This window comes from Crocodylus siamensis, chromosome 9, assembly GCF_052110815.1.
Source record: "Crocodylus siamensis isolate JL-2025a chromosome 9, ASM5211081v1, whole genome shotgun sequence".
Taxonomy (NCBI): Eukaryota; Metazoa; Chordata; order Crocodylia; family Crocodylidae; genus Crocodylus; species Crocodylus siamensis.
The window spans coordinates 68,772,614-68,796,940 of NC_143403.1; the positions used below are offsets into that span (position 1 = coordinate 68,772,614).

General features: G+C 48.6%; 2 protein-coding genes across 11 annotated transcripts; one reads left to right on the forward strand and one right to left on the reverse strand.

The window, feature by feature from the left end:
- The first annotated feature begins 197 nt into the window (after positions 1-197).
- CDK2AP1 (cyclin dependent kinase 2 associated protein 1) lies at positions 198-18,416 on the forward strand. 8 transcript variants are annotated; one of them, XM_090063836.1, is made up of 5 exons: positions 1,586-2,114; positions 3,151-3,282; positions 13,301-13,407; positions 14,326-14,452; positions 17,585-18,416. In XM_090063836.1, the coding sequence occupies exons 3-5, from the start codon at positions 13,330-13,332 to the stop codon at positions 17,650-17,652; spliced, it is 273 nt and encodes a 90-aa protein (XP_089919962.1). In that variant the 5' UTR covers positions 1,586-2,114; positions 3,151-3,282; positions 13,301-13,329; the 3' UTR covers positions 17,653-18,416. The 8 variants fall into 8 exon arrangements, 7 of the variants coding, with proteins under 7 accessions (XP_089919967.1, XP_089919962.1, XP_089919961.1 ...); XM_090063838.1 differs by lacking the exon at positions 1,586-2,114 and adding an exon at positions 2,421-2,544; XM_090063841.1 differs by lacking the exons at positions 1,586-2,114; positions 3,151-3,282 and adding an exon at positions 198-220.
- Positions 18,417-18,549: 133 nt separating this feature from the next.
- On the reverse strand, positions 18,550-24,263 carry MTRFR (mitochondrial translation release factor in rescue). Of its 3 annotated transcripts, XM_090063834.1 has the most exons (4): positions 24,133-24,147; positions 22,529-22,637; positions 21,051-21,368; positions 18,550-20,289 (listed from the first exon to the last, which is right to left on the reverse strand). In XM_090063834.1, the coding sequence occupies exons 3-4, from the start codon at positions 21,330-21,332 to the stop codon at positions 20,071-20,073; spliced, it is 501 nt and encodes a 166-aa protein (XP_089919960.1). In that variant the 5' UTR covers positions 21,333-21,368; positions 22,529-22,637; positions 24,133-24,147; the 3' UTR covers positions 18,550-20,070. The 3 variants fall into 3 exon arrangements, with proteins under 3 accessions (XP_089919960.1, XP_089919959.1, XP_089919958.1); XM_090063833.1 differs by lacking the exon at positions 22,529-22,637 and having other exon boundaries at positions 24,133-24,263; XM_090063832.1 differs by lacking the exon at positions 24,133-24,147 and having other exon boundaries at positions 22,529-24,126.
- Positions 24,264-24,327: the final 64 nt, after the last annotated feature.

Here is a 24,327-nt window from a genome sequence, read left to right on the forward strand (position 1 = left end):
CTCTGATCCTAACTGGGTCGCTGGACAAGACCATAATAAAAATACTTCCTGCTCTGAGCCAGATCTTACACAGGAAGCGAGTGGCAGAGATGAAAGTAGCACTCACATTTTCTGACTCCACCCCGTGCATAATTAATTTACCAGCTCCTCTCCAGGAAAGTGTTATTTGCCACACTGCAATGAGGGTGTCACCATCCACCACCAGGAAAAGAACTTGCAGGTAAACTTTGCCGCCTTTCGCTGCGGGCTTCACCCTCACCTCCCACACCTGTAGCTCCGGCACGTTTCTTCTCCAGCTGTTAGGGAGCTGTGGGATCCAATCCCGCAATGAACCCACCTCCAGAGAGAACTCAGTTCAAATTGGTAGGACTTTTTATCTAGGAAAGGGCTCCAGGATTGGGCTATTGCATGTTTCGTGATGGTACCTGAAGACTTGGAGGAACAGGAGTCAGAAAATCCAATGAGCTGGTTCTGACAGGCTGGAAAGTCAGCGGGTCAGATAAATGCGCTCCAGCAGACCTAGCATTGTGTGCATCAGTGTCCCCGCACCGAAACACAGTGGCAGGGAGCTTTGAACTCAAACTGGGTTGATGAGCTTTAGTTCAAAGCACCCCACCACCCTTTTTCAGCACAGGGGACACTAATACACCTGACAGTCAGGTGCTTTTCATTAGCACAGCTTGCCAATTAAAGCCCCCCCCCCAGCAGGTGTCAAAATGCCTCAAGGGACTAGGGGTCCCACTGGTTGTTGAAGCTGTAGTTGATGCTGCTCTGGCCCTCGTTGCCATAGCCAGAGTCGTGCAGGTGGAGTTTCGACAGTGAGAATGCATAGAGCATCCTCAAGATCGTCCATCTGGTATCGTTTATAATGATGGGGATATGCTTTGATGGAGTGTCCAGTGGTTAGAGCAGGGTATTGGGAGCTTAGAAACCCAGGCTGCTTTGCCTGCTCTGACATGCATTCTTATGCAAATTGGCAACTCCGTTTTCCCACCTGTAAAATGGGGAGGATACCCACCAAAGCTGTGGAAGTGCTACGACGTGAAAGATGTTGTAGGCCCAGTTCTGACTGTGTCAGGCAAGGCCCCCCCCTTCAACCAGTAGATCCGCTGCTTTGGGCCCGAGGCAGGTCCCACGGAGCTTGCAATGGCTCCAGAGTCAACCCAGGATCTCAGCGACGTCCCCCCAGACGGCCACGATCGTCTCAGCTCAGAACCTGGGTCCTTTTATTTATTTTTGTAATTGGTTGTCAGAGTTTTCACCCCCTCCCCCATTAATTTGGGTGGTGGGAAACACCCAGTCACGCCTGCGCCCCCAGCCCGAAAAGCACTTTGCCCCAGGATCCCGTCCACCAGCCCGGAGCAAACTTTGGCATTGCCCCCTCCTCCGCCAGGGATGATGATGATAATAATTGGACAACGGAAACAAAATGACCATTTCCGGGCCCTCTTTCTGCCCGGCGCCGCTCCCGTCTTCATCTCAGCCCCTTGCTCAGGGCTCGGCCCTTGCAGCCGGCCTTATTTGACACGGTTGCGAGCAGACAGACGTGCCCGGCGGATGCCGCCTGAACGCTGCCTGTGGCGCCCCCCCTCCCCACCAGGCTCCCGGCAAAGCCCCCCCGCCCGGGCCCGGCGGGGGCCCTGGAACGTCTCCAGGGAACTCCGTGACGTGCCCCGGGCGGGCAGCGACGTCACCGGCGGCGCGCGGGGGGTTCCGGGGCTTCCCCCTGGCCGGGGCGTCCCCGTCCCGCGTGTCCCGCGTCCCGCTCCGAGTCGGGACGGCGGCGCGCGGGCGCGGAGCGGCCTTGCCCGGGGCCCCGCGCGGCTCGGGGGCGCTGCCCGGCGGCGGCGGCGGGAGGCCCCGGGGCTGGGCCGCGTCCCCGAAAGTTTCCTGGCCGCCCGCCGGCCGGTGATGCGCGGCTGATGGATTGCATTGTGGGTGTCAATACAAAGTGACGGCCATATTTGCCGGTGCTGCGACTGCTGTAAACAACCCAAAGTGGCTGGCAGCGCCGGGGCGGCGGGATCGCGGCCCGGCCGGCTCGGGCATGGCTCTCGGCATGTCCTACAAGCCCAGCGTGAGCTCGCACCTCCCCGGCGCGGGCCTCGGCTCCGGTGAGTGCGCGGGGGCCGCAACTTGGGCACCCCCCAAAACCGCCCGCCGACCCGCCGGCCCCGCGGGGTCCCTCCCTCCCGGCCCGGCCGCAAACTTCTCCCCGGGCCCCGGCAGGTGCGGGGTCGGGCGGCTGGTCGGCGCCCCGCGCGGCCGCTCCCCGGGGCGCCCGGCTGCTCCGGGGCGGGAGCTCCGCCGGCGTCTCAGCGAGGACCGCTGCTGGCAGCACCCTGCAAGTGCCGCGCCGCCGCCGCCCCGGCCTCCGCCCGCGCCGCGCCGCGCCGCGCCCCGGGAGGCGAGCGAGAGGCAGCGCCCGGCCCGGCCCGGCCCGGCCCCGCCGGCGTCTGCCCGCTCCGCTCGGCCGCCCTCGGGGGACGGGACGGGACGGGACGGGGCGCCCCTCGCCGGCCCCGCCAGCGGGCGGGCGTGTGCGTGAGTGTGCGCTGCGTGTGCACTCTGAGCGCGTCCCTCCAGACTGTGCCGACGCTCTGTGTGAGTGTGTCTGTGGACTGTGAGCGTGGAGGCTCTGTAGACTCTGGAGTGTGTGTCTCTAGACTCAGTGTGTGTGTGTGTGTGTGTGTGTGTAGGCTGCGTGTGTCTCTAGACTGTCTAGACTCTGTGTGCGTGTGCGCGCGTGTAGACGCTCTGTGCAGACCCAGCGTGTCTCTAGACTGTATGTAGACGGTGTGTGTACAGACGGTGTGTGTTTAGACCGTGTGTGTAGGCGCTCTGTGCAGACTCTGAGCACGTGTGTCTAGGGGGAGTGTGTGTAGACTGCGTGTGTACAGACTCCGGTAGACGCTTTGTGCGCGCGCTGCCGCGTTCCCGTGCCTGGGCCCTCTCTTGGCCCTGTCCCAAGGGGCCGTGGCCCGGAGGGGCGCCGGGGTCCCTGGGGTGATCGCTGCGTGGGATGGGGGAGCTCTGCGCGGGGGCTCCCCGGGCACGGCGCGGCGCGGCCCCGCTCTGGTTGGAAACAAAACAAAAATGGAGAAGTTGGTTTGAACCGTTTGGGTTTAAAATCCCTCCTCCTTCCCCCAGCCTGACCTGCAGGTCTGACATGAAATCCCCACAGGAAGGAGGTTCTTTAACCTTCTTCTGGCTGACGGAGGAGTGAGAAATGTTTCCCTCGGAGCTCTTGCAGCACTGCCTCGTCTGATCCCGGTGGTCGGGGTGAGTGGAGGGGACTGGGGACAGGTCCCCCTGCCCCAGGGACCGGGAGGGTGGCAGTTACAGCCAGGCTCATGGCTTTGTCCCCAGGAGAGACGTGGCTAAACGGAGTGCCAGTCCTACGACCTCTGCTTAGCTTTGTGCAAGGGGTTGCATGTCTGCGGTGTCCCAGGTGCGGACACTGAATGTGCAGCCTACCCTCGTGTCCCTGGGCTGCTTCGGAAAATCGAAGGGCTGGTAATCGAGAAGCGATTCTGGCTCGGGACTCTCGTGGCAGCCTGGTGCGGAGAGCAGCGGTGTCCCCAGAAAGCCGCCAGCAGTGGGAGCGGGCCGTCCTGGCTCTGGCTGGCACCTACGTCTCATCTCTGAAATATCTCCCGATAACTGCAGGGGAGTGAGAATTTTCTGTTGTTTTTTTGACTGGTGTCATGGAGCCAGGGCAGAAAAACGAGCCTTCACAGCTCGTCCTGCGAAAGCCACAGGCAGCCCCGCGTCCAGCGTGCTCCTGAGATGGGCCCTGGGAGCGGCTCGGAAAGTTTTCCTCCCTGCGCTTTCGTTGCTGCTGGTCTGTCGGCCTGATCTCTGCCGCTTCTGCCATGATCGGGGCATTGCATTCCTGCATGCTGCTCTTCCTCCTCTCCGCAGCTTTTCAGCAGCTGCTCTGTGTGATGCTTCAACTCTCCCTGCCTAACTTGCGCTCGGTCCTGTGCTCATTTCATCCTCGGCACCCGCCTCGTCTTTTTAAATGAAAAACGTTCTTGTCAGGATCCAAAATGGGCTCTCTCTTTCCTCTCTGTCTTCTGCCATTATCCCTCGCACGCCAGCCCTTCCTCTAGCTCCTGGTAATGCCAGCACCATGGCCTCAGGCCAAGGGAGTTAGACAAAGAAGTCCTTGCAGTTACACATATCGCATTCAGAGTGATGTGACTGCAAATGGACCCCCTCCTTGCTGGAGCCTAATTCTGGGTTTCAGGAGATTGCTTCTCTATTGTGTCTAAATTAAATGCCACCAGCTAAGAGTGGAAATCCTGGGTTTGCTTCCAAACGTTCTCCCCCCCCTTTCCTCCCCCTGCTTTATCATGCAGAGGGGACAGAAACAGGAAATCTGCCTCTTTGGCCTGAAACCAGCTCTGCAGAAGCTTCTCCCTGTGAATTCTGCATCTGCAGGGCCCAGGGGTCTGGACAGCTGCGAGTCCCAGGTAGATGCTTTGCAGCGCAGGGGTGTCTGGAAAGGCCATGGCAGCACGGCTCTGGGGGCTGGATCCTCCCAGCAGAGTTCACTCGGGCCAGCTCTACTCAGGTCAGGGGGCAAAACGGAGAGGAGCCACCCTGTGCAACAGCATTTTTAACGGCATGGTGCGGTCAGGCCACAGCCTGTCCCCCCCGACAGGCCCGCTCACTTGGAGCAACCAGCGCCATCAGACTTAGGACCATGTCTCTGAGGACAAGGGTGAGATGGTTGCACTGCCTTGGGTTTGGGGCGGGCTACAGCACAGGGCTGGGGCCTGTGTGCAGATAATAGATTTTTTTGTGGGGGGGAGAAGGCTCTTCCCAGCTCTTGGGATGCAGTGGGGGAGGAAGAAAGACATCCTCCTCTGCACGTCGCCAACCTGCATGATGTGCCGGGGGGCCTGATTCCCTGCTGGCCCCCCTGCTTTGTCTTCCTTAACACCCCAGCCAAGGAGTGTGGTTTTATACCGGGTTTGACACGCACTCTGCGCAGGTGGGAGGGATGATGCATCGTGCAGGGCGCTAACGGTTCGGGCCCCGTGTGACTCAACACCGAGCATCTCGAGGCTTTCCCTGGGGGACGCCCCTCTCTGGAGCCTGGTGGCTTGTGGTGTAACATTTAGCGCTGATGCTTAATTTCAAAGCCCACCGCTGGCAGGTGTTCAGGTAATCACAGACGCAGGCGCCCTCTTTATTCTTTAATTATATCAAAGTGAAAAATGAGTCCTGATTAATACAGGTGATGCTGCCTGCTCACATCCTCTGATCTCTCCCAGTACCTTCATCTCCTGCTTTCTCCTGTCTTCTGCATTTTAATTCCTTGCTGATGCCCATTGTTTGCCATTCTTTGGATACTGCCAAGTACTGGTTGCTCTTTGATTTCCAGCCCCTCCCCAACTAGGGACAATCCCCAGTTGATGAAACTGGTAGCTCTCCATTGATTCCAACGGATCAACTTGTGAGTGAGAGCTGAAAGTTGGACCCTGTACCTTTCTCCAAACCCCCTCTCCCCCCAGCTGCTTTTCTGTGGAACTTTTATGGCTCTGTGTTGTTTGCATTTTTAATCATTTTGCTCAGAATCTGCCCAGCCTGGGAATGGTGTTTGGCGTTACAAATTGCACTGGAAATCTTTGGTTTCTGATCCTCAAAGAAGCGGTAGCTTATCACTCCCCTTTCCCTGCCCCCTGCAACTCTCGCATCCCAGGATGGGAATGGAGCTGTTCCGAAGCATTTCTATCGAGAATCCAGAGGAGAGCATTGCAACAGATTTGACCAGGGTTTTAAAACAGGCAGCATCCTAGCTCTACACTTTGTGATGGTGAGCCTTTAAACGCAGAGTCTATTCGAACCTCCGGGGCTGTCGCTGCGTATGCAGTGTTCAATGTGTTGCTTGTGTAGCTATGGGTGGATGTGAAGGGATCGCGCCCTCGCCAACATCGCTATGCCACCCAAGGGGGCTTCTGTCAGTCTGGCGGGTGCTGTTTGGGAAAGTGATGTAGTTAAGCTCATTGGTCATATGCGGCATCTTCCCTTGGGGTCTGCAACAGCATAATGGTGCTGGCCACGGCCCATAATATAGACAAGCCCCCAACTCAGATTTTTATGCTCCAAAATCTCAAGGATTCCCTCCAACTTGAGCCAAGAGAATCTCCTTTAGCTGTGCCAGGCAGCTGAGCAGATCGAAGTCCGTCTAGCAGAGGCAGAGGGACACACGTGCCCCACCCAGTCCGCTGCGGTTTCTTGTACCATCAAGGCTCTGACTCAGATCTGCCAGAGCGTATTCCTGCCTTACCACCCTTTGCAGCGATATTTAAGACTTGGTATGGTCGCAAGTGAGCTACCAAGTGCCCTTATTCAGGTCTCATGGGGAGCGTGGGATCCGTCGTTCCTAGGACGTACGGAAAGCAAGGACACTGGTTAGTGCGAGCCAGATGCAGAGAGGTAGCTTGTCACTACATGAGTCTCTTTTGGTCTCTTTGAAGTTTAAATCAAAATGTTTGTGTACACTTGTCTTGGATTCACAGTTTAAAGACTTTAATCATTTTGCGGGCACTGTTTTTGACTGGCACTTAATTCAGTGCCCGTAATGCGATGTGTGCTCTGCAGTCTGTATTGTGTTTAAAAATGATCTGAGAAGAAACGTGCTGTTGCTGAGTTGTAACTCACTCACTTTGTCAAGGACCAAGCGAGTTACCACTCTGTGTTTCCTTTCCCCGATAGGAAAGGAAAGTGCTGGGGGTACTGACAAGTATTTTGCACTCTTTAAAAATAAAAGCTGGGAGTCACAAAACCTTGCCTGAGTATCCCCTGGCTGCGTGTGATGTTAACTTGCTTAAGAATGCCACAGTCACGAGCTGAAGTCCTGCAGCTTAAGGGAAGATCTGGCAGGATCTTTGACTATCAGGGTAGCGAATATTGTAGCTTTTGGGGATCTTCTGTTTGTTTGTGTGTAAAAGAAATGGCAAGCCTAACTCTACTGACACTAGGGCCCCCTCTCCACAACTCGGCCTATGTCAGGGGTTCAGAAGTGGGGGGCACAAGGGGACTTGGTAGAGATTAAAATCAGGGCCACCCCTTTGAGCCCAAATAGTTTTCCTTAAGGTGCTTGGAGAGATGCAAGAAGATTGGGGAGGACACATGGAGCGAGCGGCCTCTAGTTCAGCAGTTCCAGTCCTGTCCGTTGCGCTAGATCAGCCCGAGAGCCGTTGGCAGAGATGCTTATGTCCATGGGACATCGCTTATGTTCTGGACACACCGAGTCCGTGGGTCTGGGGTGCAAAGAGCTGTTCTCACTTCCTCTTTGGGCACCGAACCCTGGTTCAGCCTGGTGGGCATGGAGAATGGAACCAGGCGGAGTCCACAATTCGGGCCTGTGCCCTGGGGGAGATCCCAGCTCCTGGCGTGTGGGCACTTGCAGGGAGGCAAATAAGCTGTGGAAAATCCCCAGGCAGAATGGCTGAGACTACCGCCCCGTCTACAAGCACGCTCCAGGGCTTGATGCTCTTTTCACCTAAACCCATTTCACTCTGGTGTCACTCGAAAACATCCAGCAGAGTTATTCCTGGTGCGCGCTAGTGTTCAAAGACAGGCTTGGGTCTGTGTATTTAAAGCGCTGTTTTTTCACTGAAGCACAAGCTCCTGTGGGCTAGCTTCTGGGTGCTGCGAGGTAAGAGAGTATGCAGGCAATTCCTGCAGAAAAACCGGTGCAAATCTGCCCTCGTTTACCTTGCAGTAACTGGTCTGGGTGCACAGGTGCATTAAGCTCCCAGTTGGTCTGTTTGCATTCAAAACGCAATTTAAATAGGAGTTGCCTCGTGTGTGCGTGCGTGCGCACGCGTGCGGAATATATAATGGGACTGACATAAGGCCTGGTTCCAGGCCTCTCTAAGTCAACAAGATCTTCCCATGTACTTTAGAGGATGCTGAGTCAGACTTGCAGACAGCAGCTGGGAATGACAGGATGGAGAAAGTGGGTGAGGAAAGAACGTGTCGGATTCGGAGGGTGTCTGAACCTGTTGCTCTTTCTGAGCCCCTGATGACACCATCAGCCACTCCCGCGCCTCTCTGTCTGTGTCTTGTCCTGCTAAGCCCCTTCACTCCAAAATTGCGACGTGGTCTTGAATTGTGAGTCTGAGAGCAAAAATATGTACATCTATTTGGGGCCTTTTGCTAAAACTGTTCTTTGCCCTTTAGTTAAGTACAATATTGGCACAAGAGCAAAACAGATATAAATTAACCATGAATAAATTTAGTGTGACAATCCGGGAAAGGCTTCCAGCCATCCAAGGAGTGAGCTTTTGGAACAACCTCCCAGTGCAAACAAAATAAAAATCCCTGACATTTATTTTTAAGATGGAGCTTGAACAGTTGTTGGATGGGATTCTGTAACGTGACTGCAATCGCAGGCGCTCGCCCCTGCGACCCACGAGGTCCCTTCCAGTCCTGCATTGCTGAACTTCTCAGGTGCATTTGAGTTGCATGTTCAAGCAGTTCTCTGCAAACTGGAAGGCTAGAAATGGCCTTTTAAAAAGCTGAGATTTCCACAGAATTGTGTTACTCTTAACGGCTGGGTCTTAAAGAACAATCAGCTATTACATGGTTTCTGGTATGTTAGGCCTGTGTGTCGATCTGTCTAGGTCTAGAGGTGCAGCACTGAGCTGATGTATTTGTGTTAAAACAATAGCCAGTCCTCTACTGGGTGGGATCAATAGGATGAAGTGACCTCCAAGGCACCACCCCAGTTGGGGAAGGCCCATCACCTTGAGCTCAGTTGGGCTAAGGTGAGGAGTGGATTTGAGTTGTGTCCTCCTTCGCCCGCCAAGAACGTATTTCGGGCTGTGGTGAGAGCCATTCCAACTGGCTTCTTCCCCAGTACTGGCCGAGGAAGACGTCTGCAGCGGCCAAGATTGAAGCCACAGGGGGCTCTGGAGATGGCATCAACACCTTCAATGGGTTGAGGTGGCCAGAGCCGGTGTGATAGTCAGCCCTCCTGGCAGGTGTATCGTTCCTATCTGCACAGCCCAGACTTTGGGAATATTTTGCACTGAAAATGGCAAAAAGAGGTGGATTTGTATTTTGCTTGGATTCCTATTTCTTGGACTTCCTGGCCCACGTGGTGGTTAGCAGCCAGCACAAGTGAGCATGAAGTGAATCAAGCTCGTCTTCCAGGCTACATGAACGTGGCATAGCTAATTGGAGAGCAAGTCCTCTTTCCAGTAGACCTACCCATCCATGTCTGGACCTGATAGCATGGGGCTTGCTGGCTTGATTTTTCCTGCCAGTTAGAATGGCAGTGCCCGGGTTAGGTGATCCGAGACGGGCAGGTGTAGGTGGGGTTAACTGAGCAGCCTCACTCATCGACCTTTGAGGGAGGCTGAGGAAAAGCTAAGGTCCATTACCCTGTCGTGCATGAAGCACCCCTCAGCCGAGCTCGTTATCAGGATTGCAACCTCCTCCCAGACAAACCAACTCTCATTTCTGTTCCTTGTGAGGAGTCCCACCCTCCAGCTGGGTTTGACTGGCACAGCGTCTGACATGGGCGTTCGCCGTGCACACAGCGCTGGCATCACAGCCAAGTCCAATCCCTCTCTTTGTTCTGCGTGCCGGCTGCTGCTGCTGTTGCTGATAAAGTGGTTGGCGCATGGCATTATGTCTTATTACATTTTTGATGCAGACTGCAAAGAAACAGGTAAACTCACCATGGTTACCACGATCTGTCACTTGGCAGGACATTCTTTACTCAGTAATGGCCTCTAGTGTCTGCATCCCAGCTCTGCATATGCTAGGGGGAGAGTAGACAATACAGCATTTCTGGCTGCTCAGGTGGCAGCACTCCATTGATCCGATTACTAACAAAACGAGATGGGAACGGGTTTGATGGCGCTGAAATTCCAGTCCTGGGCTTCTTTCTGTGGCTGTCCGACGGGCTCAGGCTGCTAGCATAGTCTCCTTGTTTGTCTTATATTTCTTACTTTCATGCTAATGAAACGAAGCTGCCATGCAGAGACCAGCGACCTGGTACTGCAATGCCTTATTGTCAGCTTGCAGACCTGTGCAACTTGACCAGGCAGGCATCTTGCTACAGATTTACTGCTCTGTCTCCCGTATAAGGGGCATGTACTGGTTTTTGGGGTTTTTAAAATTTTCCATATGTTCCTTGTGTCATCTTGACCTTTGTGCAGACTGGGAATGTGGCTTGGTTTTAATGTGGTCTGAGAAGATCAATAACATGTCTCTTCTGTATTGCTGTTAAGTAGCAGCCAGCTGTGATGACTTTGGTAGGTTCCTGTTTCTTTGACTTCATGGTCCACGTGGTGGTTAGCAGCCAGCACAAGTGACTGGGGTCAGGGCACTTGTATTGTTCTCCAAAACGATTCAGAGCCTGAGCTTGTGAGCACGGATTCCCAGGTGTTGTGTTTATTGCTGTGAACTGTCGGACTGACTTCAGCGAGATTGTTCATAATAGTTTGACAGCAAGCCTTTGTAAGAGGAGACTTGGCTTTGTGGGCTTGGGGAAAGTCATGTCACCTGCCTGTATCCCAGTTTTCCTTTCTGCAAAACCGGTGCAGTCACAGGCAACTCTTTGGGCAGGCAATGGGGCATGTGCCTCCCCCCCACAACTGGACACTTCTGTGGGGAGTCGCTGATCACCACCACCGGCTTCTGCAGGTGGTCACCGCTTGCCACCCTGCCGCCGATGCTGCCACCCACAAATTGTGCCCCCCCCATCTCGGGAGGCACCAGTTGTTCGTGGGTGCAGTCAAACCCTGCTGCCTTGCACGGTGTTTGTAAAGCCCTCAATTCTTGGAGAAAAGATGTTGCCTCCTGCACAGTTGCACCCTGGGTGGTGGTTATAACTTCATACGATTGACTCAGAAATATTGGTTAAGAGCTGGATGTAGAAATCTTGCAATGAACGGTACGTGCCTTTTGTCGGCAACTAATATTCCACAGCGTAGGAATAGAAAACACAGTTGAAAAGGTCCTGATGTCTTCAGTAGGGAAGAGAAGTGTCCTTACCTTGTGTCAGCCGAGGTTCGATTGCCAGCTGGGTGTGACATCTTTGTGAAGACGAGGCAGTTCAGATTTTTCATGTGAGTTGGCAGATGGAGGTAAAGACTACGTGAGAGCCTGCCATTTGTCTGAACTAAGTAACTGGCATGAAAACTGCAACCTGCCTTGACTAGGTTATTATGCCCCAGTAGCCAGCATGAGGGGAGAACACCCCTTGCTCTGGGAGCAAACACAAGGCCATGACAATACCCTGGGATTGCTGCAAAAGCAGAATGATTCTGCCAAAAAATATCCCTTTTGCACTCAGGCTTGTCTCTGACACTTTGAACTCTGGCCTTGTGTTTCCTCTGATAGCATCTTTCCAGGAAGAAAAGAAATCGGGATTAAAACACTCGGCAACAAAAATAGCACGTTATAAATTGCACAACTTCCGATCCTAATACTGTAGCTTGTCTTTTAAATGGCAACCAAGGTAGGCAAACAAGGCGCATGTCTCCCTTGGGAAGTCAGCGGAAGTATCCCTTGGAGGGAGGTTATAGGAGAGGGACCTGTCCATCAGAAAAGCAGTGTTGGGTCTGAGTGGCCCCTGGGGGAAGAGGACAGGGAGGAAAGCAACAGTAGGACCCAGGAGCATTTGATGAGGAAAAGGAAAGCAAAGGAGTAGCTAAAACCTATTGGTATAAAGCCTCTTTGAGTCTGCTTTTGCAGTCCCTGCTGGGCCAGAAGTCATAGTGAGGCAAGGCTCTGAACATGGGCAGAGGTGTGCGTGCGTGCGTGTGTGCGTGTGTGCGTGTGTGCGTGTGTGCGTGTGTGCGTGTGTGCGTGTGTGCGTGTGTGTGTGTGTGTGTGTGTGTGTGTGAGCGTGTGCTTAATGGTGCATTTTCCTGAAAAGGATGGATGACAGATGATCGAGGAGGCTGTTTCAGTGGGAAGATAAGGAGACAAGATGGATGGGTGCCATTAGTAGACTGTAAAGGGGATGGTGTTTGGGTCTTTAAATCAGGGGGATCTGATGCTGGATTTGTATCCCGTACATCCCTTTGAACAGTTTGTGGCCCTTTAGGAAAAGGGGGAAATGATTTCCCACCCCCATTTCTCTCCCAAACACATTAAGAACAAAGACACAAATTTAAAAAACCCACAACGATTTTGCCATTGGTGGGACAGATCTTTGATCAATCACCCTGGCAGAACTCATTAAGGAAGGGCCTGTTGGTTAGTTTAAAAAAGCCACATTGATTGATTAATGTAATCCTAAAGGAAACACTGTTTTTGAAGGAGGGTGGGCTTGATGGAGAAGTTCCTGTGCTGTATGAATATCTCACCTTGCTCTCTTCAGAACAAGTCACCCTCCAGAAGCTGCTATGCTTGATGCAGTCTGTCTTTGTAAGGAATTAACTATTTTTTAACCAAACAAGGAGCATTAAGCCAATAATTGCTTCTGTTAAGATCCACATTGGGATTTATTGTCCCCCAAAGTAGTGCCTCAGCCAGTAGACACTTTAGGAGACCGTAAAGCCTGATAGTGAAAAAAGTAAATGTGTGTTTTATATTGAGACTGTTGTATTACAGCAGTGTCGCCACCCCCTGAAGTCTGGAAATCTTAGGAAACATTAGAACTTAACAACCAAAAACCCCCTCAAACTGGGTAGTTTTACATTACTTTGGTTTATTTTTGCATGGTGCGACCTGACTGGTTAGAAGGGTCTGACATCACAGAAGAGGGTAGAAAATAGCAACAGTATTCACTGCTGATGTCACACAATGAACAGAGGGACCCAGACACTTCATCCGATTGCCGCCAGTTCTGAGTTGTGGTCCTGGCAGTGAGGGTAATTTTGCCTTGTCCACTTGATGACACTTTGAGATGTAAAAATTGATCGTAATCTGTGCTGTTAAATTGAAAATAGCTTGGTGTTGGACTTAATTTGTAGGGCATGAGCAAAAATACAGCTCCTCTGTGTTTACAGTAAGTCTGCAGAGCAACCTGCAATGCTATACTGGACTTCCCTTGAACGAGTGCAAATGCTGTGGCTAATGTTACAGCCTGCACTGTTTTCAAATGTACAGTAGCTGTGAAAGGACTGCGATGCTAATCATTGGTACGGTTTCCAATGAATAGTGTGACTCTTAATTGACGTTAGTGGGCTGGGAGAAGAAGAATCAGGTTACGGTTTAAAAAAAGGAGAAAAAAGCCCACTAAACTGAGTCCTAATGTGTATTGACTAATCCATCTTTAGCTAATAAGTCTTGATTTAGTTTTTTTTTCTCTTGGAAGCTGGAAGCGTTCACTCTCCCTCCACAAGTATGGCCACATCTGCACAATACAGACAACTTATAAATGACTACGGACCACCGTCCCTAGGCTACACACAAGGGATGCAGGTAACATTCAAATTTTTTTTGTTTTGATCTTTCTGGTGACAATGCCCTTGCTCAAGCTAGTAAATTGTGGGCTGTTGTCCATGTGCCCTCTCCAGGGCTCGGAAATAAAATCCAAATGGCAAACAGAGTCATTACATGCGTCCTCATGTCATACTAGAATAATTATAATGCTCATCAGGGATTAGTTAATAGCTGCCCACTAGCCTCTGCTTTTCTGACTCATGGTGAACCACGATGCGAGTTGTGTTCCAAGACAAAGGTGAGGATATAAAATGAGGATAGCTCGTGATCTGATGTTCAGGGCTGAAACCAACTCAACACTTACTGTGTTACAAATAATGAATAGTAGCAGTATTGCATTCCTAATTGTTTTCTGTGGGTAATTTACAATTTTCAGTGTTCTGCACTGCATGAGCCAAGCCTCTTTGTCGGCTGCTGCAGGGATCTAACTTCCCACTTCGGGGCAGCTTCTAATGTTTAACAGGGGGAAGGACGCTTTCTTTTGATGTGTAAACCATTTTCTTGTAATTGTGTCCCACTAACTCCCCCCTAGTTCAACTTATTCTGTAAACGTTTTTCTGCCTGTACTTGTACTTAGAGTACAGAAAGTGAAAAGTGTGGTGGGGAGAGAGAGGAGGGGGAGAGGCTGTAACAAGGGGGTTGCATTTGTTAACTCTGTTTGCAGTGCTGTCTAAATTAAATGCTTTACAACCCAAGGCTCCAGTCCTGCAGTTGGGTGAGAAGAAATAATGCACCTGAGCAGCATCTGATTACAAAAACAGGAGCTACAGCTGCATCATGTTCATAGCCTTCTAAAATTGGAGTGCAAATGGCCAGGACAAGCTCTGTGAAATAGTTGCTCTTTCCAGCTGTTTGTTTTTCACTGTGTAACTCAGATTAACTTCTTTCAAACTGTAGGGTACCAGCAGCAGTCAAGTACCACAAAGCAAATATGCAGAACTCCTAGCTATCATAGAAGAATTAGGAAAAGAAATTAGACCCACGTATGCGGGAAGTAAAAGTGCCATGGAGAGGCTAAAACGAGGTAATTTTTACTAGACATGTAAAACATATCTGTCTTCTCATGTATATTGCTTACAGATTGTTTTCGGACAACCGCAGAGGGCAGACATTTGAGATGTCTTAACTTAGTTAAGTTAGTTAACATAGACGATGGAATCACTGACATCTATCAAGAGAAACCAGTGCATGGCACAGAGAGGGCTCCAAGTTAGCATAACTGCCCAGCCCCTCAATGTGTCTCTGTTTCTGGTAACGTCAGGCATAACTACAAGGCAAACTTACTAGCAGGGCCGTCCCTGGGGGGCGGTGAATTGGGGCAGCCGCCCCAGGTCTTGTGCTCTGGGGGGCCCCTGCAGACAGTGCCATACAGGACAGTGGCATACCAGCTTGGCTGTGGCCACTGCACACTGCCAGCTCTGCCGTGGCTGCCATGCACCGCTGGCTCTGTGCTCTGGCCGCTTGCCGCCCCTGCCCCCTCATTCACCACCCCTGGCCCCACATGGGCTGATATGCTGTATGCCCTGCACACCCCTAGGGATGGCTCTGCTTACCAGGCAAAACGGCAGTGCCCTTGAACACAGCATGTTGCTCTGCCTGAATTATCTCCTGGCCCTGAAGCAGTAGCTGCATCTGTGCAGTGCTGCAGGTGGGTTCCTTAGCACAGGAAAGGACTAATCGGCCCTGTCACTCAGCACTGATTAGCCTGCCTGAAGCACCACGTAGATGCAGTTGTCGTGGGGAGCAGTGCAGTGTGCGCGTGTGAGGATGCTGCTGCCTGGGGTGGTAGGTTTGCTGTGTAGACATGCCCTTAGTCACGTAGGGTCTCTCCTATAGACTTCAAACCACAAATCAAAGGGTCTGTGTCACACCAGAGAACTGTATTCAGCCCAACAAGCCTTAGCTGAACGAGGTTGTGTCAGTGACTTGTATGTTAAATGGACAGTAGAGAAAAAGGTAACATGCACTTGAGTAGTACAGCAGTACGCTGCAGCAGCAGCTGGCGTCTTACTCTCTCCTGCCCCCAAGTTTGTGATGCTTAGACTCCCATGCGCATTGATAATTGAACATAATTACATTGAAGGGAGCCAGAGGCTCCTGGGGTCTAAGGGCTCCGTTAATTAACTCTACAGCTTCCTTCATACAGCTAAAAGGGGTCACAAACGTCTTTTCCTGGCAGCAGAGGGGAAACGAGACTGTCTATATCTCCCTCTTCAGGACCCGTGGGAGGGACGTTCCTGAAGGAATGGGGGCACTCTGACTGCTAGTGTGACCCGTGAGGGCGTACGCAGCCGAGTGTAGTTTCCCAGGCTGCCGTACCCTGTGGCAGCAAGGCATAAAGCCTTTTCCTCCCCTACTTCAGCTGCTTTGATCCATGCACTGAGCTTGGCTCGTACATTCAGACTGAAGAGAGTATGTGTTTGTAGCAGACATAACTTCACCACCTTGCAAATCCACTCTCCGCTTGCCCAGGACTACAGAGGTTTTATTTAAAGCTCAACCGTTAATGGGGGAGTAATATATCTGCCATGACATGCAATAAAATGACTAGTAGCTGTTCTGGGAAAGGATGCTATAAAGTCTGCTGAAAAGTGATAAGTGGAATCTGGCTGGACTAAAATCAATGTTGCAGGAGTCACTTCTCTCTTGCATTGGCTGAGTCAATGTCAATAGATCAAGAGTGGCAATAGGCTAATAGGACAACTTGGGAGAGGTCTGGCAAGATGCAGACTGTTAGCGTGAACATCACCTTTACTTCAGCTGCTTGTAAGAGGAAAGTGAGTCGTGCTTTTGGCTATCACAGCAAATGTTTGCACAGCATGGTTTGAAGATCGAGGCCCTGTCTGTAATGCTGGTAGGTGGCTGTGCAAGTGGCTGATTAACTTGCTAATTTGCCAACGCTGCAAAAATCTACGCCCAGGAGAGGGAATTAACACGTGTGCACGTGCTTGGGTGGTTTGCAGCAGTGGAAAGGCACCTGACATACATGCCTCTTCCAGAATAGGACTCCTTCCCACTAGTTTCAAAGCCCACCCATGTTATTAAGATATAAAATCAACTAATCCCAGTTTCCAACATAACTCAGGGGACTGGACCTGTGCTGCATATACTAGGCACCTTGACACCTAATGTGCTGCCTGGAGTATGCATCAGCCTTTCTAGACAGGACGCAAATATTTGCGTGTAGACACATAACTCTTTTGCAGAACCTTTCACTGTAATGACTTAATGAACAATTCTTCCTTTGGGGACTGTAGCTGGGACCTAAAAGTCTCTGGATTAGCAGTTCTGTGAAGGCAGAGTACCCTGCCTGTAAGGTTTCCCTCCTGTTAAGGAACAGGAGGAGTGAGCTGAGAAATCAGCCTAATCTCTCTTGTTGTACTGCCAAAAAGTACCCTTCTCTGCTGTGGGTAAATCTGGCTATAAAATATCTCTTGTTCCCAACACAAGCTGAGACTTCACTGCTTTTAATGACACTGGGAGCTTGAATCTAGATTGGCTGCTGGTATTATACCAAGGCTGGGATTTTTCAGAACTCAAGGGAGTTAAGCTCCTGGAAATGTTTCAGTTCAAATCCACTGGATCTGAGCAAGGGTAGAGGCCAGTGCTTAAAACGATGATGGCAGTCTACACTAAAACTCTCCTGGCTGGAGCTGCCCCAGTGTTACTAAAAAGAGGAAATCACTACAGAAGCTTCCCTTCTCCAGACACCACTCCTTGCAGGGGGCTGCTATTATGGCTTAGATTTTCCAGACACATCCTCTCAGAGCAAATACTACCTCAGGGTTTGATAATCTCACTAAAAAATAATCACTAGTCAAATGACAACTGTGCAAGACCCCCACTTTTAAAGGTCAGGTTTCTAAATGTAGATAGGCACAAACTTTAAATCTGACTGAATGTGGAGCTGCCACCTTTAGGGGGCTGAGGACTTTGGTCTGGACCCCCTTCAAACTTCAGATGCCAATTTGGGGGAGAAAAACTTCTTAGCTGTGGTGGTTTGTGGGGGGTGGGGAAGCTGCCTTCCCTAAGGGGCATTGTGGAAGCTTTGCAAGTTATTTTAGAATGGAAAGGCTGTTTTTTTTTTCCCTGTGAACTTTCACTTCCTTAGTTGGCACCTGGATGAGATGCTCAAAAATGTACAATTCTTTTGCAGGCATCATTCATGCTAGAGGATTAGTTCGAGAATGCTTGGCTGAGACTGAACGGAATGCAAGATCCTAGCCCACTAATTCAGTTAAAAGATTTTCCACCTCTTTACAAAGGAAGAGTACTAGTTATTCCCTTGGTGACTTTCAAAACATTCAGATAAATCCTTTTATTTTGAATGTTTTATGTTCCTTTTTTTGCCCTTAAAAATGTAGTTAAGAATGAGAAAAACAAGGATTTTTTTTCAACTGACAAGGTTTTGCATTTTTTTAAGATGTTAAACTCCCCAAATTATTTCTAAAGATTGTTGAGGCTGAACTGCATGCAAAGGAATGCTTTCTATCCCTCAGGCTATACTTCACTTCCCTTCCTATTCAGCCGCAGTCTCATTCTTTTTTTTTTTGCCTATTCACGTAACCCCAGATTGTCAAACTTCCATCCTTTGACATAATTTCCAAGGATTTTTTTTAAATAAATGCAGAGATAGCACGTTTTACCTAGTAGTCTGCTATATCACACAGTGTCATACAGCATAGATTCCCGCTTAGAAATAACCCTTTTTTTGCATAAGCATTTGCATGATTGTTAGTACTTTGGAGTCCATTTAAAGTGCATGAGTTATACAGGAGGCAGGGCAACCTATTAAACAATAACAAGGTCCCAGAAAACTAATTTTCACACTAAGGCTGAAGATTTCAGTTGCAAGTTTGCCAAAAAAAAGAAAAGAAGAAAAAAAACAAAACATTCTGGATAAATGACTAAAACTGTTATTTGCATCTTTGTATGTATTTATTACTTGATGTAATAAAACTTATTTTCATTAACAATTTGTATTAAAACCATGTAGAGTGCCTTTAATCCACCTGATGTTAAATGTACGAAAGAACCTGGTTAGATAGGTAAAGGTTTAACTTCCACGTGTAAGGCTCAAATCTGGGATCAGAATAGAGAACACGACTGCACACAGCTAGAGATGCTCCGTCCATGGCATAGTTGGATGCAGGCAGGCAGTCCCTGCAGGAAGAAGGTAAGGCTGTTTGCTGTCTCTATTCCTCTTCCTAAAGAACAACTAACCCACTGCACCCACAAACCTTCTTAAGTGCCACAAATGTCCTTTTGGAAGCCCTCTCCCTACCCTTTCACTGCTGGAGCATAGCTTCTTGTAGCAATCCATGGTACATGCATGAGAGATGATACAAGTTCCAGGCATGACTACATTTTTCTTCTTTAAGAGGAAGATCAGTCGAACATCTCTGGATTCAAATCAGCATTTATGTGACAACACACTATAACTACTTCCCAATCAAATAACACTAGAGACATATTTCAAACAAGACTGAGGACCCTTTGAGGTAAAGTTCATACACGTAATAAAATGTTCTGTTTTGCTATATCAAAACTCTGCATGATAAATGAAGCTGTGAATGTATTACTGAAGGTAGATGTTTAGTATACAATGGAAACCCAAAGAAAGGTGACTAAGACTAAACACAATTTCATAGACTTCACAGACATTTGGGCTAGAAGGGACCTCGGAAGATCAGAGTCCAGCCCCCTGCCCCAGGGGCAGGAAGTCAGCTGGGTTCATAGGATTCCAGCAAGAAAAACATCCAAATTTCTCTTGAAGGCATTCAAGGTAGGTGCCTGAACCACCTCTGGGAGCAATCTATTCCAGACCTTGGGGGCTCGGACAGTAAAGAAATTCTTCTTACGTCCAGCCTGAAACAGTCACGGAGGAGTTTTGTCTTCCCTTGGGGTGTTCTGGTAAGCAGACGTTCCACCAGATCCTGGTGAGCACCCGATAAACTTACAGGTGGGAAAGGGACTGTGTTGCTTAAGAATATTTAAGATTAAGTCCTTTTTCTCTCCACAGTTGATTTTTCAGTCTACAGTATCCTCCACTTCTTTGTGTAAGAACAAGGTATTATTCTATTGCTGGTTTATTTGATATCCTGTAGTTTATGAAGGCAATTCTGACTTCAGTAGGAATACTGCCTGTGCAATGATTATGGGTTGTCCTATGTTTTAGTGATGCCCTCATCTTTGTGTAGAGGAAACTTAAGCATCAGACTAAAAGAGATGATTATATGCCTAAATCCTCATACTCTGAAAAGACTATTCTTAGTCTATTGTGTTTTTTCTTATTCCGTCTCCATGGACTATGTAGAAGACAAAAATCAGTAAGATGCACGGCAACAAGGCCTAAGTGATTGTGTTGCTTCTTTTACCAAAACTGCCTTAAACTCAGCATGAATAGTTGGTTAACTGTTGAATGTGGGGAATGAGGCAGTGGATTGAGGCTGAAATGTGACTGTTGTTAGCCAGTGGTTAAATGCCTTGTTTTTTGCTAATGGATGCTCATTCATTACTCAATATTTTCAGTAGTGTTTGGGAAGTCCTATGGCATCAAAATGATGGAAAAATTAACACACTTGCTGTTTTCAGGGGAACTGGTAAAGTCAGTCCTTCCTCTAAGTAGACATATCACTTCATTCACAGTTCCTTGTTCTCCAGTTCTTGCATTTCTTTAAATTGTTTTTTCCTTTCCAGGTTTTCCTTTGCTTTTCTTTTCTTCTCTTGCTTTTTGTTCCCTGCTTCCATCTTCTCTTTGAAAACATCACTATCTTCACCTTTGTAAAATAGGTCAACTTTTTCTTGCAGTATCCCTCTAGCTCTCTTTCGGTTCAGCTCCACTGATCTAGTTTGATGACACTGAAAAAATACAGTTGGATATTTTTTATTTTGAATGTAATTTCACTTAGAAACACTTTTTTCCTTTTATTATGTATGTTGTACTAACATAGGGTCTGATCTTACAGCCCTCAACTCATGGGCATTACTGCATCAACTCCCCTCTTCCTTCCCCCGAACCTGGGAAACTAATATTTGACGTTTCAGAGTTATTAATGTAAGTGCACAAGCAAAAAAGAAAACACCTGTCATAACAGTTTCTGAAGGGTTATCAAGTCTCTCTCTTTAACATGATAATGAGCTTCAGAATCATTCCTCAAATAATATATTTCATTTGAACTAGTAATCAAAATAATGGTTTCAAAGAACTGGCCTCTCTGCTACAGCAGTAAAAAAAAAACAAAAACAAAAAACCACCACAAAGAAGCAACACACACACACACACACACTCCCCTGCATTTACTGGCAGCTAGATAACACAATGCTCAGGTTTTTGAGGTGTTTAATATTTAAGGGATCCTGTAAGTCTGACCCCCTGCCTTCTTTCTTCAAGACATCCTGAGCTTCTTTTTATCCCTAGCTTTCTGTGATTCTGTAGTCTAATTTTAATAAGGTGGCCTTAAAAATGCTGGAAAAATAAAGCAACATACAGCAACTGTAAATATCAAGACAGAAAAGTTAGAACTTTAGGATTTTATATTGGCTTAAACCACTAGTTCGCAGCTTTGCCAGCAGGCTATTACCAAACTTCTTTACCACGCAAAACACTACCACATAATTACCTTGACTACAATCCCAGATGGAATGTGCTTCAAGACAACACAGTTGTTTGTTTTATTAGTTGCTTGGCCTCCAGGGCCACTACCTCTTACAAACTGTTCTTCTAATTCTGTCTCACTTAGTGCAAGAAGATCACGAGAAGTCTTCTTCCCTGCTACTTGGAAGAGAGGCACAGACTGCCTGGGTGATAAAAACAGTTGCTTCCTCAAAGTCCATGGCCTCCAAGATACTACACCTATTTTAGGCAGCCAGGTCATAGAGTAAAATAAGCCTAAATCGTTCATAAAGAATTGGAGACAAGAGTTCCCCTTCAATAGAACCTGAAATAGAAAAAAAAAAATACAAATATTGTTTTAACATTATAATACATCTGCGGCTATTGTAGATAATACACAGGCACTTCATGTTAATCTAAAGTATCCTATAGGATGTTGCAATTTGCAACGAAAGTGAGACTCTGAAATAGTAAGAATTCAAACAAACTGATGTGAGGCTGCAACGTTCTCTCTTAAACTAGCCAAAAGTTAACCTGCTACTCCTAACAGGGATCTGTATAATGGCAACAAGTTGAGAAGAGACTAAAAGGTGTTTGCACAAAATATGTAAATTTGGGGGCGTTCCTTAGTTCAGGTGGAATACAAACTACTTGCAATGTCCTTGTAGCTTTTCAGGACTCTACTTTTTAAAGTGGTCCAAAGTACCAGTTGCATGAAAGGCAACATGTTATGGGTTAAATTCTAGCTCTACTAAAATATTTGGGGCCAGAATACTTCCTCATTAAGTCTCTGTCACTTAGGTAAGAAGAGGAGGTTAAGCACACACCTACAATCAGATTAAGCCTCCCATTGAGTCCACATTTGCTTTTGCTGGCAGTGGGAGGCATAATTCTACCCTCACAGAATACCTTTGCTGTCCAGAGGGAGGACAAGTCCTGGTACAAAGACTCTGTTGGGTCAAGGAAGGCAGGTCTAAGTCATGGCAATACCAGTAGAAGCCCTCCTGCTGGAGGATTCCTGGGAAATGCAGTAGACTAGCACATCCCCAGCCGACTCTCCTGTACTACTTCAGTAATGCTGGCTCTGCAACGGGGCAAGACTACAACTCCCCACCATGCTAGCACAGACTGTGGAATGAATCTGTCCCACAGACCAGATGATTTCAGGAGAAGGCCCAATCAAACCAAAACTTGAGCACTTTGTCAGGAGTTGAACAGAAATGGTATATTCAAGATTATGACAAACATCCCCAGCTTTTCTTGCACAAGAACCCTGGGCACATGCGTGTTTCTTTGCAGATATCAACACTTTCTGCCAGGAGCCAGTGTATAACTAAGGTGACCCAGCTAATGAGAACTCAATTTAAGTTTCTTTGCAGACTACAATAAAATTAGCTAAAAATTTCAAGTTAGTGACACAACGGCAATGAAAACCAGCCTAGGCTTGTCAAGCAGAAAATGACTCTTTGCTAGATAATAACGTACCTGGCCGAGAGACCTCCAAGCATCATGTAGGTGGTACAGAAAGCGACTGAAGTTAGCAGTTTGGCTGATGACACATTATACTGACTGTACTAAAACAAGGCCCTGTTATCTTTCAAATAAAATACAAGGGTCATTACCAACCAGAACTTTTAATACTATGCAGGACTTTTTGGGTGATCATAAATCACATTACTCAAGTTTCAAGAAGGAGCAAAATGCATTCTACCTCTATGAATTTCACTTGCAAAAAAGTTAATTTTCATTTTCTATTCTACACTGCTGTGTCATGTGGTGCTAAAGATATGTTCGACCCCCCAGACGGAAGCATTTTGATGCTGGATGATAATAACTTTCTACCTATACCCTGTACAATTTTTACACAAAACACCTTGGGGTGGTTTGGGGACAGAAATAATACTGCATTAATGATTAATATCTCTACAAAAACCAAATAGAAATGACACTGTGATCACTAAACAGAATATTTTACAGCGTCACCACTTAGCTCAAGTTTACAAACAGAAAACAAACTTTTTTTTTGTTAAACTTAAAAAATTCGTTTGATCCCATCTCCAATTTTGTAAGTATATTGGAGTACCATATTACTTATAGGTCTTTGCTGTTACAGTCTTTGTTGGCTCTACTAAAAGTGTTTCCCAGATTTGTCAATTTTATTCCAGACTAATCTTGTTGCTGTGGTGTTTAGCACTCATCTGACTGATGGGACTCTACTCCCGAGTAACTTTCCCCTTCCCAGCCCTAGACCTACATCAAAACTGGTTCTTTCAGAGTTTAAAACAAATTGATCATGGAGCAAATGAGCTTGAAGGATGGAAATACACCGCCCTGTCCAGGTCAGGGCTTTGATGCGTTCAGACAGGTGAGCGTGGGAAGGACTGTGCAGGTGACTTCGATACCATTTATTCTTCCAAATGAAAAAAACCAATTTGATGGTACAGTCTATGGGTTTAAACCCAAGAATAAAGGGCTTTCATATGCAAGCCACCTGCTCCACACTGCTTTTAAAAGTGTGTTAGCTCTCTAATATCTGTACCTCCTTGCAGGAGAGAAGTATTAAGGGAATGAAAAAGATACTCCCCACCCCCAAACCTTACTGTTGTTACCGGCCACTTGGTGGCACTAGCAACTAAATGATGGATTTTGTTGCAAAATTTAGGGGCTCCCTAAAGTGTGGGGCCCAGGTTTGCCCCCCCGCTAATGCTGCCACTGCTGTGTGGTTTGCAACAAGTGTCCAATTTGCTGATGGGTCATGAAAGTTAACCCTCTAAGGGCCCCCCCGCACTTCAGGGCCTGCCCCCACATTTCGCAATTAGTGTCCAACTTGTTGATAAAGGCTTAGTTTTCATGACCTAAGGCCCCTCCACACTTTAGGGGGCCGCAAAATTTTGCAACAGGTGTCCACTTTGCTGATAGGTCATCCAAATTCAGCCTCTCAAGGCGGACGTAACAGGTGGGTGCTCCGAGGCTCGCTTCAGCGCGAAGGGAGACCGGGGCGGGATGAGCCCGCGGGGAGGTCACTGCCGGGGCGCTCCCAGGGGCCCCCGCGGGGCGACAGCTTAACGGCCCCCGCACGCCGTTCTTACCTCAGGGAGCAGGCCGAGCGCCCAGTGCGCACGCGCAACTCACTTCCTCGTTGAGTCACTGCTCCCCCGCGCATGCGCAGCCGAAGCTAAGAAGCACCACTCTCCCCTTCCCTTCGCCGGCCTAAAGCTGTAGCCTGCCAGCCAATCACGGGGGCCGTCTCACGCACCCGCTTCCCTTGGCGCCAATCGTGTGCC

Bases quoted from the DNA above. Each gene is read 5' to 3' on its own strand.
- CDK2AP1 (XM_090063835.1), top strand. From the start codon at position 2,048: ATGGCTCTCGGCATGTCCTACAAGCCCAGCGTGAGCTCGCACCTCCCC. The intron at 2,115-13,300 runs GTGAGTGCGCGG...TTCTCTTGGAAG, and splicing joins CGGCGCGGGCCTCGGCTCCG to CTGGAAGCGTTCACTCTCCC. The intron at 13,408-14,325 runs GTAACATTCAAA...TTCAAACTGTAG, and splicing joins GCTACACACAAGGGATGCAG to GGTACCAGCAGCAGTCAAGT.
- MTRFR (XM_090063833.1), bottom strand. From the start codon at position 21,332: ATGAACGATTTAGGCTTATTTTACTCTATGACCTGGCTGCCTAAAATA. The intron at 20,290-21,050 runs GTAATTATGTGG...GTATTTTTTCAG, and splicing joins CATCTGGGATTGTAGTCAAG to TGTCATCAAACTAGATCAGT.